Consider the following 15012-nt stretch of genomic DNA (forward strand, 5'->3'; position numbering starts at 1 on the left):
TATGAGTTGGTCACCGCCGCCGATGCACACCCAAAATATAAAACCGCAGTCCGGAGACGAACCGTTCGTTACGATCTGAACTCGGAGCACCTTTAGCTTCTTTTTCAATCTGCCGGTTAACACGTGGGGCGGAAAACCACGACCACGCCCGGGTTAACGCGACTAGCATCTAACACCCCCCCCCCCCAATCTGTAAAACGCGCATAAAAGAGAGAAGGCACAGAAACATAAGCCCACCGTGGAGTGGGGCGGACTGACAGCAGATCGGATGAAGCCACGTCTGCTTGGCTGCAGGCAGCAGACAGCTGGCGGCCCACTGGCTGCTCACGACGTCGGACGTCTGGAAAAGAGAAGATTTATATAGTCGCAAGTTTGTTTTTTAGAAGAATCTGTTTCGGAGCTGTACATGGATGTGGCCCCCGTCTATATTATTGAGAACATCCTTCGATACGTCTTCCGGTCCAGAATCCAGTTCATAGGAATGGCTGCGGGCTGCGTCTCAACGCTGTCGAGTCACCGGAGTCAGGGTCACATTCGGTATTTCGATAAGAGTCAAGAGGAGGTGACTCGGTGGTGTTCCCGCACGCGTCCCTTTTTTCCACCTTGTTTCCACCTCTTATCCTGCGCTCAAGTCAACGAGCAGGCGCCAGTTCCCAAAGTAGCTAAGCTCTGCTACGCCGCCTCCCTCACAGTCTTCCACGGAGAGAGAGAGAGAGAAGCGACTTTATCTACATTTGCAGCCCTTGTTTCTACTATCTAGTCTAGTCCTATTTCACCACACCGGCCTTCTCCTGTGTGGCCTGATTCATGACCTTTGACCGGCCTGTGGCCCTTTTCTCACCGACCGACTTGGCCACAGTCACATTTGTCGCCAAAGCCCGTGGTCTCTCCTCCGCTTTGTCTTTGCCTCTGTCCGTCCCGGTGTTGTGTTGGGGTGCCACAGACGTGCTCTTCCGCGGGGGGGATGTTTTACTCTGCGGCAGACGGGGGTCTTCTCCGATATTGACGGTCAGGTTGGTGTAGAGGGGCTCCAGCTCTTTGGAGAGGAGGTCATAGGTCAGAGAATTGAGGCCGTCGGCGCGCCAGTTGAGCCTGGTCCTCTTCAGAAGGTCAAACCTGAAAGGAAAAGATACGCTAACATGGTAGCACAACCAAGTGTGTGTGGGTGTGTGTGGTTTGACTTATGTGCACTACTATCCTAATGAGGATCAAATGTCTTTGTAAAGGGTCACGTCTACGTAACGGTTCACAACGATCTGCTTCGCCTGTGATTCGCTACCGCTCAAAACTGTGAAGAGCAAAGAAATGAAATGAAAGCCACTTTAACGTATTCTTACAATGAAATGTGTTCTCTACAATTAACCCCTCCTACTGTATAGGAGCGGTGGGCAGCCGCCGTGCGGCACCCGGGGACCAACTCCAGTTCTTCTTTCCATTGCCTTGCTCAGAGGCACAGACAGGAGTATTAACCCTAACATCCATGTCTTCCTGATGGTGGGAGGAAACCGGAGCACCCGGAGGAAACCCACGCAGACATGGCGAGAACATGCAAACTCCACACAGAAAGGACCTGCGACAGCCTGGGGTTCGAACCCAGGACCTTCTTGCTGTGAGGCAACATTGCTGACCACTAGGCCACTGTTTTTTTTTAGTTTTTTTTTTTTAATAGCGTTGTTTCCAATTGTGAAACAATTTCGCCCCTTCACCTTCGCACAAAGTTCAGTTATGATGACCTATGACCCATGAATTCACACCACCAGCTAACGGAAGTCTTTTTGGACGACCCTCACCTTGGCTCTGTCCCATTACCTGCAGCTCTATAATGTGTTTTTGAGTATACAAACAAGAATAAAAGAAATATGTAGCTTGGTTTTCTGTTAGCTGCGAGACCGGACCTGACAGTAACATTTCTGCATGAGCTGACAGCACCACAACACCACCCTTGTCTCTGTGACTTCATATCCTTCACCACCGCGGAACGCTGATAGGGAAGCACATTTTTTACACACTTTCCTGTTGACTTGAGGTAGTGAAATCCTAAACCACCTACCTCATGGGCACTTTTATTTTCTGGTCCCCACAAAGGGTTATTTCTGGGCTAGGGGTCGGGTTTATGGCTAAGGTTCGCAATGGGGTTCTGGCATAGGCATTTATAGCCCATTTTTGGGGGTGCTGCAGCACCCCTAAATTGAACCCCAGCACCCCTAAAATTGAAGAGATTTTTTTAATTTTTTCTGTATGTCCATGTTTAATAAGCTGAAGAAATGTCAAAACCATATCCAGTATATGGTTTAAACGTTATATTTTAACAACAAAAATACAGCACCCCCTTGCTTCGAAAATGGTTTGATCCACCCCCCCCAAATTTATCTTGCCTGGCCGGCCAGCACTCTGGGTGCTCAGCACCCCTAAAGCTCTGATCCTAGAATCGCCCCTGGGTTCTGGTCAAGCTCAGGTCTAGTATTAAAGTTATGCATTAGAATCAGGCACAGGTTTAAGGTTAGGGGTCAAGGTTCGGGTTAACTTCAAGGTTTGAAGTTAGGGACTTTTTTTTGGATATATAAAGAAAGGTGTGTGTGTGTTTATCAGTACCTTCGTGGATTCTGCTCATTGCCTCGGTCTCCTTTATGCTTGATCATCTTGTAATGGCCAATGGCCACTGGGGGGCGCACTATCTTCATGCCAGACAGACGCACTCTGAACAGGAAGCACAGCACAGGACGGAGGTGGTAGGAAAAAAAGCCAGAAAAGGAAAGATTAAGGCTCTGGACTCCACACAATATGACTACAGAATGAAAGAAAAAATGCACAGCCATAAAGTCAGTAAGTGAAAGCTCAGCACTTTGGTATCTGTGTTTATGACCTTTGGCATCACTACAATCCTTTCAGCTACAGCTAGTGAAGACCAGAAACCTAGTAAACATTTTTAACACTAGTAACACAACACTGAGAAGACTAGACTACCTTCTGAGAGAAACAGAAAGGAGACACGTGGGATGCTACACAAAACTGTACCGCACTGCTGATGGGACCTATAGGTCACTGCGGCCCCCCCCCCCATTCCCATCTCTGGTCTGTGTGGACCACCCCAGTCAACAACGTTTTAAAGCGACATTGTATCATTTTTCTATCAATTAAGCGAACGAGATGTGATCCCTGATTCACGCACAGGAAACGGGGCTCGCTACGAGGCATGACAAGAATGAACGTGGGATTTCAGATGGTTTTGTTTAAATCGGCAACGGACCACACACATTTTTCTGCAACCTCTACCACCAGCAAGCCGTTGCTAAAAAAAAAGAAAAGAAAAAAAAATGTAAAATCCCCCGTTCATTTTTGTCATGCCTTGTAGCGAGCGCCACTTCCTGTGTGTGAATAAAGGGCCACGTCTCATCTGCTGGTGCTGCGACGGTACTGCCTGTGCTCGTCTCACCAGACCGTCTGAGCCGGCAGCAGGGGCATTAAGCGGCGCGTCAAAGCACCGGAGGTCTCATTTTGTCGGGTGCACACTCCAGATCTTAATGAACGAAGAAAAACGTTACACAATGACGCTTTAAGTGACAAACACCACGCACAGAAGGGTGAAACTAGCAAAGTGCTACAGTCATCGAGGGTAACGCTCGTCGTCTTAGCTCATCTAATTGTGCGTGCAGACTTTTAGGTTTTCACGTCACCGTTGCATCCGGCGCTTTTGGCGAACAGCCCCCGAAATGCTTGTAAAAGAAAACCAGAGAGTGGAGTGAGGGGAGCGGCACGCGAGGAGTTAAGAAGCCTGGATGCACAGCCCGGCTTTCCTCTGCTAATCTGTCCATGTGTGCGTACTCACTGGGACCCTGGCCGGACGACACACAGCAAAGCCGCGACAGCGCGGAGAGAGATGAAGAGATGATATTATGACACAGATTATGAAGAAAAAGAAAACGTGGAACTGAAATGGCAAATGTGAGAACGGGATGAATGAGGAATGCATAAAAATGCGAACAGATAAGAGAGAAGAGACACACCAACACTCATGCACGCAGCTCTGATATCGATGGTTCTCCATCTGGTCCTCGGGCAGCACCAGGATGATGGCTGGGCGGTGATGCAAAAATCAGATATCACAGTATTTTGGACTGAATAACTCTGAATAATGCGATGATATTTAGTGGATGACTACTGGTGCTTTCATAAGATACTTACACAGCAGTAAATGATGATAAGTGATCATTAGAGTCACTGACTCATTGCCCCCCGGCAAACCGCAAAACGTCTCAGCCTGTCTTTTGTTACCAACAGCCATCAGGCTCCACAACGAGGCCCACCCCCTGCCCCAACCTCACCCCCCCTTTCCTACCCCCCTCCTCCTCTGCCTCCCTCACAAGGACTGGATAGGACTGACTCCTTGACCTCCATGGACCGCCACTGAGCCGTCTGACTTATGAGTGACTTGACCTAGTGACCCACCTGACCGTACCGTACCTTGCATATTGCACATGATGTACTGTTTTACAGTGGACAAGTTGCTACTGTTCACATGTGTGTATAAGCTATGCTATGCTATATATATATATTTATATATATTTATATACACATATATGCAGAATATATGTGTAATGCTGATCTCATATCTATGATGTTGCTTAGTATTGTAGTATTAATGGAGGTTTAGTATTGTTCTGATCCCGAGGTGACTGACCTCTGCTATCTCTCTACCCTGTTGATGTCTTCTTCTTTTTTTTACCCTCTTTGCTGCTATCTACACCTGAATTTCCCTTCGGGGATGAATAAATCTTATCTAATCTTATCCATCTTATTAGTAATGTGGATATGATAACCAAGCAGGTAGAGACATTCGTTTTCACTTCTCTAAAACGGTGGAATAAGTTCTGAAAATGGTCTCACTTTACCGCAATGCAGCCTTTAAGACCAGGGAATGATGACATTTAAGGTATATCACCAGATTACCACAACCACAACCCCACAACACACCTACTAGTCTCACACCAACATGTCCATGTTATATCAACATACCAATGTATTGTCCAGCTCTGATCAGTACTGCTGGTTTTCTTTTCTACCAGGCAGTTCATTACATTCACCTGTTATGACGGTTTCACACCTGGAACAACAGCTGAACGTAATGAACTACCTGTACATGGTGGTACCTGAGGACCTGATTGAGAACCACTGTCTCATACAGTCTCCATTTACCCATGCACATCTCACGGTCAATGTGCAGACTTCCTCTCGCTGTCCAACCATGCAGTGTAAGGACACCGGGCGTTAACCCTCCCCCCATTCCATCTTCTTACCTTGCGGCGATGTCGTCATCCTCTCCGCCCCAACCCCAGTAGTGGTTCGGGAAGCCGTTCATCTTCATGTACTGGTCCGGAGTCACTGCCGACACCCCGCCGAAATACTGCGGGTAGGGCAACCTGGATACAGATACGGGCTTTATTACACTGCGTAAGGAAATTGCTGCCACAGTCTTTACAGTGAAAACATGAATAGCTCCATATATACATCCATACTGTCACACACTGGTACACAGGTGCTACTGCATACTGCACACATACGTAGATGACATGAAGTAGGATGTGAATACACAGGTAACAACGGGAACCGCAACATCATAACACAATGAAAATGGCTTTTTTGGGGGGGGGGGGGTTTCCCCTTTTTTTCTCCCCAATTGCACTTGGCCAATTACCCCACTCTCCGAGCTGTCACAGTCGCTGTTCCACCCCCTCTGCTGATCCGGGGAGGGCTGCAGACTACCACATGCCTCCTCCCATACATGTGGAGTCACCAGCCGCTTCTTTTCACCTGACGGTGAGGAGTTTCACCAGGGGGACGTAGCGCGTGGGAAGATCACGCTTTTCCCACCTGTTACCCCCCCCCCCGAACAGGCACCCTGACCGACCAGAGGTCCCCCAGTTACCCCTCCCCCCCGAACAGGCCCCCCGACCGACCAGAGGAGGAGCTAGTGCAGGGACCAGGACACATACCCACATCCGGCTTCCCACCCGCAGACATGGCAAATTCCAAGCCGGAGGTAACACGGGGATTTGAACCGGCGATCCCGTGTTGGTAGCCAACAGAATAGACCGCTACGCTATCTGGACGCCCCGTGAAAACTGCTTCTAGTGATCATGGTGACACTAATAAAAAGTCCATCCATCCATTATCTGAACCGCTTATCCTGCTGTCAGGGTCGCGGGGACGCTGGAGCCTATCCCAGCAGTCATTGGGCGGCAGGCGGGGAGACACCCTGGACAGACACCCAGGCATCACAAGGTCCACACACACACACACACACACACACACACTCATACCGAGGGACAGTTTAGTACGGCCGATTCACCTGACCTACATGTCTTTGGGCTGTGGGAGGAAACCGGAGCCCCCGGAGGAAACCCACACAGACACAGGGAGAACATGCAAACTCCACACAGAGGATGACCCGGGACGACCCACCAAGGTTGGACTACCCCGGGGCTCGAACCCAGGACCTTCTTGCTGTGAGGCGACCGCGCTAACCACTGTGCCGCCACCGTGCCGCCCAAATAAAAAGTCCCCTGACTGAATCACTTCGATGCTAACACTGTTTTAAATAATCTGTTTATTGTGTTCAAAGTCTGGTTAAAGTGAGCCACTCAGTCTTTTATATGTGAGAAATAAAAAGAATTTAAAACCAAGGTAATTCAGGGAATGTAAAGTTAGAATGTTTGACTATTTTTTCACTATTTCCCATGATGCTTAGTGCTGCCGCCTCCGCTCCAGAAATCCACCTCTGAAGTCACCACATAGCCTCAAGTGTCACGGGGTTTGCTTAAATTTTCATGCCTCCACACTGTTATTAAAAATGGGATTTAGACAACGCCGAGCCATGTTACTGTTACCTGTAGTCTGCTTGTAAACTCCCATGTGAGGCAGCTGACACGTTATTACAGTACAGTAGCTGATAGTAGACTACTGTGTGTTTATTTAGTAAGTGTATGATTATTAAATAATTATTATATTTAGCCAATAAATTAACATTTAAGCAAATTAAATATTAAAATAATAAATTAACTGTTAATTAAATTAAACGTTTAATTAATTATTATGTTTATTTCATAAGTATACACTTATGAAATAAATCAATTAAACGGTCATCTGGAACTAGAAACAGCCTGGACATCACTTAAGGTGACTGGCTGCTGGTAGTGCTCATATCAGCCTGGACGGATGTGAGCTTTACAAGCCGTTTCCACATTCTTGAAAAACTTGGAGGAAAGGGTCGAGATGATATTCATGCAGACACGCCAACACACACACACACACAGACACACACACACGTGGTTCTACCTGTATCGGAACTTGTCCATGGCCACAGACAGGTGTGTGGGGAACTGTCTGTGGCAGGTGTAGGTGTTGTGGTCATTCTCCGGCAGCAAGTCAACGTCATGGAGGAAGATACAGCTCCAGTCCTCGTCTCTCAGGGCCTCCCGCACCCCGACGTTCAGCAGCTTCGCCCGGTTAAAGGTGCCATTGCCCCACTGGGGGGGGGGAGGGGGAGAGAAAGCGGTAAATACAGTAAAAGGATAAATGTGCTATTTTTTTTAAGTGGTTATCCTTAATGTCTACAGTTTTGGTTGGTTTGGCATCATGTGGTGGTCACATTAGTTCATTTTCGTACTGCAAATCCCTGAGCTCCGTTTGAAACAGACGTGATCCCGAGTGCACAAAGCATTCACATGCAGGTCACCATTTTTGAAGGTCGCAAATGTTGGTGTGACACCGGCAAGATAATCCAGCCGTAGCGTGTGCATTTTGAGGAAACCAAACTGATCAACAATGTCATCTGACACGGTATAACTGAGCAACACATCGGTCCATATCAGACATTTAATGAAACCTAATTAATCTCTGCTTCGATCTGAACGGTATTTTAGCAACTATCTCGTTTGTCTGTATTCGACGCGCAAGTCCCGCTTTCCTTTCCTGCAGACTCGGCTCATTTCATGTGTGCGGGCCATTACATTGAAATACTTGGCAGGAACGGTGGACCGCACCAGCACCAATGAAAAAAGCAGCATACACAGAATGCTAACACTTACAATGGCAACGAAAAGGCCGTTAGGAAAAAGTATCAGACATGGCAGTTTCAATATATGACAAAAATTAAGGACTACATCTTTAAACTATGAAAACACGGGTGTTATGTTTTTGTTCAGAGAAGAAGAAAACAGCTGACGGGCGGCGAGACAAAAGCACAGATGGAGAGGAAGATGAAAACACAAAGAGGCGGACCTGCTGCACGATGTAGATGCTGTAGTGGATCTGCTGTCTTTGTAGAAATGGGTGGAGGTGGTAGAGAAGGGCTCGGAGGTGGCTCTGCCGGTTGCGGTACGGCACCACTATGGCGGTGTGGTGGCGGGGCTGGCAGTCTGGGGGCCGGTAGCGTCCTCCTGGTAACACCAGCGGGTTCCTCCGTCTGATCTCCTCCAGAGACAGAGGAGCGGACAGATGGACGGACACAGGACCAACTGGAAAAACAGAGGAGAGGAGAACGAGAGGGTTCAAAAGAGATCGTTCATGTGTTTTGTTTTTTTTGAACAGCACTGTGACACACACGCATGTGCACTCCATCTCCCGCTCAACTCTCTCTCGCTCTCACAATCCCTCTCTCTCTGTGAACTCTCTTTCGACTCGCTCCATCTCTCTCTCAACTGTCTCTCTCTCATCTCCCCTAAATATCATTCAACTCTCTCGACATCTCTCTCTCTCGGCTGTAACTTCTCTCACCCAGCAGAGGGGAAGGGATCTGGCAGTCTCTCAGAGGTGGCCCCGTTCCAGGGGGTCCAGTGCCGGAGTTTCGGGGAGGGGGCGGTGGAGCCCCCAGGTGGCTGAGGTTGGTGTAAACGTCATGGGGCCGGGAGTAGTCAAACTCCGGCTCGGTGGTGTGGACCAGGACCGACACTAGGCCTCTGAACCCCCCCAGAGAGAAATAGAGCACGAAGGCAAACTGGAAGCCCACCAGCAGTGCCAGAGTGCAGGGCGAGTCCAGGGAACGTCCGCAGCACGCCATAACGGACAGAGAGAAGGGGAGAGAGGAGAGAGACGGAAAGAGGGCAAGAGGCAAAGGTTAAAAGGGGTGAGGAGCAGAGCAATGCGTAGGCTGAGTAGGAGGAGAGGAGAAGGAGAGGCAGAAAGACGGGATGGGGCGGGACAGGGCGTGGTGGGACGGGACGGGGGCGGGGCTTGGCAGGATGGGGGATGTGGCGGGGAGACGGCGGTGCTTTGCGTAGGCTCAGGGGTGCAGGAGGAAGCCGTCCATCTGCTGGAATGGGAAGTAGTACTGGTGAAGCTCAGTCAACACTGCCATCACCCACCACCACACACGTCACTGTGGGAGAGGGAGGGAGAGAGAGGGAGAGGGAAATCGTTTAAAGAAGTAAACAATTTTCTTTTTTCACTTTTCTGATCTGAAGACATGTTGGTATTTCACCACCTAACACAGAGTCAGCACTGCCTTTACGTTCAGTCTCTGCACTACAGACACTGCATGTCACCTGTTAATAGTGTTATTTCTTCTAAATACCGCGGTGCAGGTCACCTGGTAGGCCTACGCCTTGCTTCTGCCACTGCTCAGCCAAACTGAGCTCTTCATGGCAAACGGCCTAGCTTAAATGTGAAAGGACATGGATATTGGAAGTAGGATGACTTTCCATTCCCCGTTGATTGATGTGAGAGAACATTTATTTTTAAATGCGCTTGTGCTTTAGACTAAATAAAAAAAGAAACGGTTAAGAAGGTCGTAGCACAAAAACTCCTGGTCAGTTTCGACCAGACCACCATAGACAGCAGCCTGACTGGGAGCATACTGGTGTGGTTTGGCAACAGCAACCTGACCGAACAGGACCACAAACAAACTGAGAAGGAGAGTAAAAACGGCTGCAGACATCATACGAGCAGCGCTGCCACAGCTTCAGGACATGTACACCACCCGCTGCAGAAGGAAGGCCCCAAGTATGATGGAGGACAGCATCCACCCATCACGTGGTCTGTTCTCCTCCTTCCCTCAGGGCAACGCCTACAGAGCACCAGCGCTCGGACCAGCCGCCTCAACACAGTTTTACCCCCAGAATAACGAACAGTAGGGCGTCCGGGTAGCACAGCGGTCTATTCCGTTGCCTACCAACATGGGGATCGCCGGTTCGAATCCCCGTGTTACCTCCGGCTCGGTCGGGCCTCCCTACAGACACAATTGGCCGTGTCTGCGGGTGGGAAGTTGGAGTGGGTATGTGTCCCGGTCACTGCACTAGCGCCTCCTCTGGTCGGTCGGGGCGCCTGTTCAGGGGAGAGGAGGAACTGGGGGCAATAGCGTGATCCTCCCACGCGCTACGTCCCCCTGGCGAAACTCCTCACTGTCAGGTGAAAAGAAGCGGCTGGTGACGCCACATGTAGCGGAGGGGGCATGTGGTAGTCTGCAGCCCTCCCCGGATCGGCAGAGGGGGTGGAGCGGCGACCGGGACGGCTGGGAAGGGTGGGGTAATTGGACAAGTACAATTGGGGAGAAAAGGGGGGGGGGGTAATGAACAGTAGGCACCTTACATAACTTCAGTGATTTATCATTTTGTGGGATTTCTTATTTGTTTTTGTTATTATGTATTATGTGCTTATATTATTTATTTATTATGTGCTTATATATATTTATTTATTATGTGCTTATATATTTATTTATTATGTGCTTATATATATTTATTTATTATGTGCTTATATTATTTATTTATTATGTGCTTATATATATTTATTTATTATGTGCTTATGTGCTTACGTACCGTTTTGAGGGCTGAGAAAGCCAGGGCACGTGCATTTCACTGCATTGGAAGGTAAATGGTACTTTTTATATGTATATGATGATAAAGTGAAACTTGAACTTGGTTGTTGGTTAATAATTTTTCGGCAAACGTTTACAATTTCTGTGCACGTACATGTTCACAGCCCCCCTCGGCGTGGGTCTGGGACGGTACAACTTTGCCCTCACCACAAATTCAGCGGAAAAAGTAAACGCCTCACACGGCCGCCGCTTTAAGGGAGAAAATCTATGCGCTCCCTTATGTTAACATCACCATCAACCCCATCTGGATTGTCTACGTCATAAGGGGGCGTCAGAGATGGTGAGGGCCATGTGATCCTCCTGCTATCTTTTTCTGGAACAACATGTTTGACAATATTCAATGGAAATGGTCATGGTTATTGCCAAAGAAATATTTATTAATTAACAAAGTTAAGGAAGTGTCTTAAGATAATGCACCATTGTTACCCTGTTAAAATGTACTTTTCCAGATATAAGACTGACATTGATCCAAGCTGCAGTTTTTGTAGTAATGTTGAAGAATCTTTAATTCATCTTTTTTTGGGAATGCACTTATAGCAATATTTTCTGGACTGATGTAAACAATTGGGTACACAGGACAATTACTACCATTGATATTAAAAAAGAGCATGTTCTGTTTGGAGTAACTAAGAATGATGTTAAGGATACCGATCATCTATTCATGATAAACTTGATTCTTCTTCTTTGCAAACACCATATTCACACCAGCAAATTTTTAGCCCAAAAACCCTATGCTGTTTTCAGAGCCACATTCCTTCAATATATAGAAACAATTAAATTCAGTAAACATAGTAAAGCCATCAAGACCTACACAATTTATGAAAATTTATTTTTGCCTCCATAACTGTTGAGATGAGACCCCGAGCCATTGTATTTTTTTCTTTCCGTTTATGTGTATGCTTTGTCCTATATATCCCGCTGTTCGTCCAATAACTGTATATTGTATAACTGAATAAAAAAAAAAGCCATGTGATGGAGGCGACACACGTGGCATCCAGCGTGTCCGACCAATAAAATATGAGAGAGGAAAGAGACCACGCCGGCGTTGGCCAGCTAAACACCTCCATCAGCATCCTCTACATCAGTGGTTCTCAACCTTTTTGGGGTCCTGGACCCCCTGCGTATTTTTGATCTACCCTGAGGACCCCTCCACCTGATCTTGGGGGAGGGGGTTGCAATTTGATAGAAACAGTAGAAACTGCATTTTAAATTGCATTCTAGCATTTATGCACTCTTTGGGGCAAAAATAAGAGCTTTCAGTTGTAACTTAGATATATGTAACAAAACAGAATATGTATTCAGTAACTTTCAGATATATGTAACAAAACAGAATTTTTATGCAGTAACTTTTAACAATGCAAACGGGAGCGAGATCTCTTATTAAAATACAATAAATTACACTTGTGAAACAGATGTAATTAGAGAAAAAAGTCCTGCAACCCTTTATAGTTTAGGTAGATAAAGGTCTCAGTCACATTTGAGTAAAATAATCCTATTTCTATAAATGTCATAGGATCTTTTTTTTTTAAAGATATTTCATTTTCACGGACCCCTTGCAATTACACCACGGACCACTAGGGGTCCGCGGACCCCCGGTTGAGAAACACTGCTCTACATCTACACCCCCTTATACCCTCACACGTCAGGGGAGACAGACAGACTAAAATCACGTGCTGGTTTACCCTATAAACCTCCCTAATGTATAGCTGTGTACATTAGCCCCCCCCTGGGAAATAAAGCATGAGAGAAACTGAGCTAATAAAAACAACTTTTGTGGTAATATTGTCAAGTCATTTCTAATGTCCTTTAGCAATATGAACCAGCTGTGGTGTGGGTGTGTTTCTTCAAGCTGACTACTTGTACCTGAGAACTGTGAGGGTCCTAGGTGTTCAGCACCTCTCTTGGACCAGGGACACCTTCATCTCCCGCTCTCCTCCTCTTCCTCCTTTCATTGCGGGTTCTGCAAGCGACATGCCAAGGGTGGATAACGATGCACGGCTATGTTGCCCTCTGACGTCAGCGCAGCCTGCAAAGCGTGCAGCTGAGAGCTGCAGGGCGGCCTCTAACCGAACGCCGGGTTCACCTTTCTTAAACTTAAGCACTGCTCATCAAATGAGTCACCTGTCTGTCTAAACAAGTGCCTCCATACTAACAAGCCGGGAGCTCTTGCCTCCGTCGCTGGAGCTGCTGTTTCAGTCGGTCAGACAGAGCCGCTACCAACATTACACAAACCGAATTACTAATTAGCCACAGGCGCGGATCTACGGGGTGGCACCAGGGGGGGGGCACCCCATTTAGAAATCAGATAATATGTTTTAAAGTATTGTAGCGAATTCGGGGGGGACAACGCAACCACAGGAACTCGTGTCGCCCGCACCGCAGGGGGCATCGCTAACGGCTCGACTAAAGAGTCAGACCCGCCAGCCGGCGGCCAGCGTGTCTTCTTATCCATGCACGTTACACTATATTTTATGTACATGCATGGTGAAGGTCAATGAGACCCGCGCCAAACTCCTCTCAAACAGAAGTCGCCGATTTAGAATCCCCCCCTCCCCCCTCACAGAGGTGGCAAAGGGGGTGGGCGGCTGCCACCTTTGGCAAACAGTCTTGCCACCCCAGGAAAAAAAAAATCTCTAGATCCGCCACTGATTAGCCAAAAAACGTCTGACTTGGTCTCGTGCCGTAACTTGCTCGTCGTTCGCTAAAAGCAGCGGCGTATATATGTGTCACCGGTTACTTTCTTGCCCGGTGCGGGATTCGATACGGCGTGTACTGCCCCACAAGGCGACATCACTAACCGCTCACCCTCTCCCGGAAGCGCGCCCTCGCGTTTTGTTCTTCCCGCGCTCCGAAGAGACTTCTGAGGATCTGCACACTTCCGGATCCCGCCGCTGCCACCGATGTAACCGGTTACTTTCTTGCCCAGTGCGGGATTCGATACAGGGTGTACTGCACCACAAGGCGACATCACTAACCGCTCGGCTGAAGGGTCAGACCCGTTAGCTAGGGACTAACGTCTCTTATTAGTAGTTCACAGTCGTCACCCTCTCCCGGAAGCGCGCCCTCGCGTTTTGTTCTTCCCGCGCTCCGAAGAGACTTCTGAGGATCTGCACACTTCCGGATCCCGCCGCTGCCACCGATGTAACCGGTTATTTTCTTGCCCGGTGCGGGATTCGATACGGGGTGTACTGCACCACAAGGCGACATCACTAACCGCTCGGCTAAAGGGGGGTCCGACCCGTTAGCTAGGGACTAACGTGTCTTATTAGTAGTTCACATATGTAACCACGTACCATGGAGGACCACGTGTTAGCAGGTTTGAATAATTCCGACCCAACGCTACACCGGCGAGTCCGCGACCTGGTCCTCCCTCCACTGTGCGGCCGCTGGTGTGTTTACCAGTAAAACCAGCTGGTGTAGTGCCGGGCTGGAATGGAAACTTGCATAAACGCATGACCCCCCCCGCCGCCGCCGCCCCCCCCCGGCACATGGTTGAACATCCCTGCTATGTAGGTTGATCAGCCGCACGATATGCAACGTTAGGCCTACGGAGGGTGAACGCTACGCCGCGGGAGGATTTGACGCGATCTCCCGGCAGCCCGCTTCTCCGCCGGACTCGAACCGCATGTCGTTCGTCTCGCCGCCGACTCACCAGCGCATCCCTGCGTCACTTCAAATCCACTCCCCGGCTTCGACGGAGGCTCGGCGGCGGGCCGCTGCCGCCGACACGTCCGTAGACAGGAACCCGTCACTTCTGATGCGTCCCGCTCGCCTCTCCTCCTCTTCTTCCTCTTCCTCCTCCCTCTCCTCCTAATCTCCCACCCGAGCCGGAATCCCCGTCGCAGCCGCTTTACCACCAGCACCGCGGACACTTCCACACGCACGCAAGCGCGTCCGTCCCGTCCCGTCCCGTCCGGTCCGGTCCGGTGTGTCAACCACGGCGGGCTTGGAGCGCGCGGTGCGATGACGCGGCCGCCGGGTTTCTGTTCAATTTCGCATCCCCGACAGAATATGGACCCCCCCCCCAACATCCGCGGCGCCGCCGGCTTCTTCTTTCATACACACATAAATATATGTATATATATATATTTCTAAGATAATTTCCCGTCACACTTCGGTACGCCCTGTTCGTAAAACCTTTCTGA

General features: G+C 48.9%; 1 protein-coding gene across 2 annotated transcripts; it reads right to left on the bottom strand.

The window, feature by feature from the left end:
* Positions 1 to 204: 204 nt before the first annotated feature.
* b4galt3 (UDP-Gal:betaGlcNAc beta 1,4- galactosyltransferase, polypeptide 3) lies at positions 205 to 14865 on the bottom strand. Of its 2 annotated transcripts, XM_056273707.1 has the most exons (8): positions 14520 to 14865; positions 12731 to 12827; positions 8773 to 9373; positions 8278 to 8513; positions 7333 to 7523; positions 5295 to 5417; positions 2593 to 2697; positions 205 to 1116 (listed from the first exon to the last, which is right to left on the bottom strand). In XM_056273707.1, exons 3-8 carry the CDS (start codon positions 9053 to 9055, stop codon positions 768 to 770), a joined length of 1287 nt encoding a protein of 428 aa, XP_056129682.1. In that variant the 5' UTR covers positions 9056 to 9373; positions 12731 to 12827; positions 14520 to 14865; the 3' UTR covers positions 205 to 767. The 2 variants fall into 2 exon arrangements, with proteins under 2 accessions (XP_056129682.1, XP_056129683.1); XM_056273708.1 differs by lacking the exon at positions 12731 to 12827.
* Positions 14866 to 15012: the final 147 nt, after the last annotated feature.

The sequence above is a fragment of the Lampris incognitus genome, chromosome 2 (assembly GCF_029633865.1).
Source record: "Lampris incognitus isolate fLamInc1 chromosome 2, fLamInc1.hap2, whole genome shotgun sequence".
Lineage (NCBI taxonomy): Eukaryota > Metazoa > Chordata > Actinopteri > Lampriformes > Lampridae > Lampris > Lampris incognitus.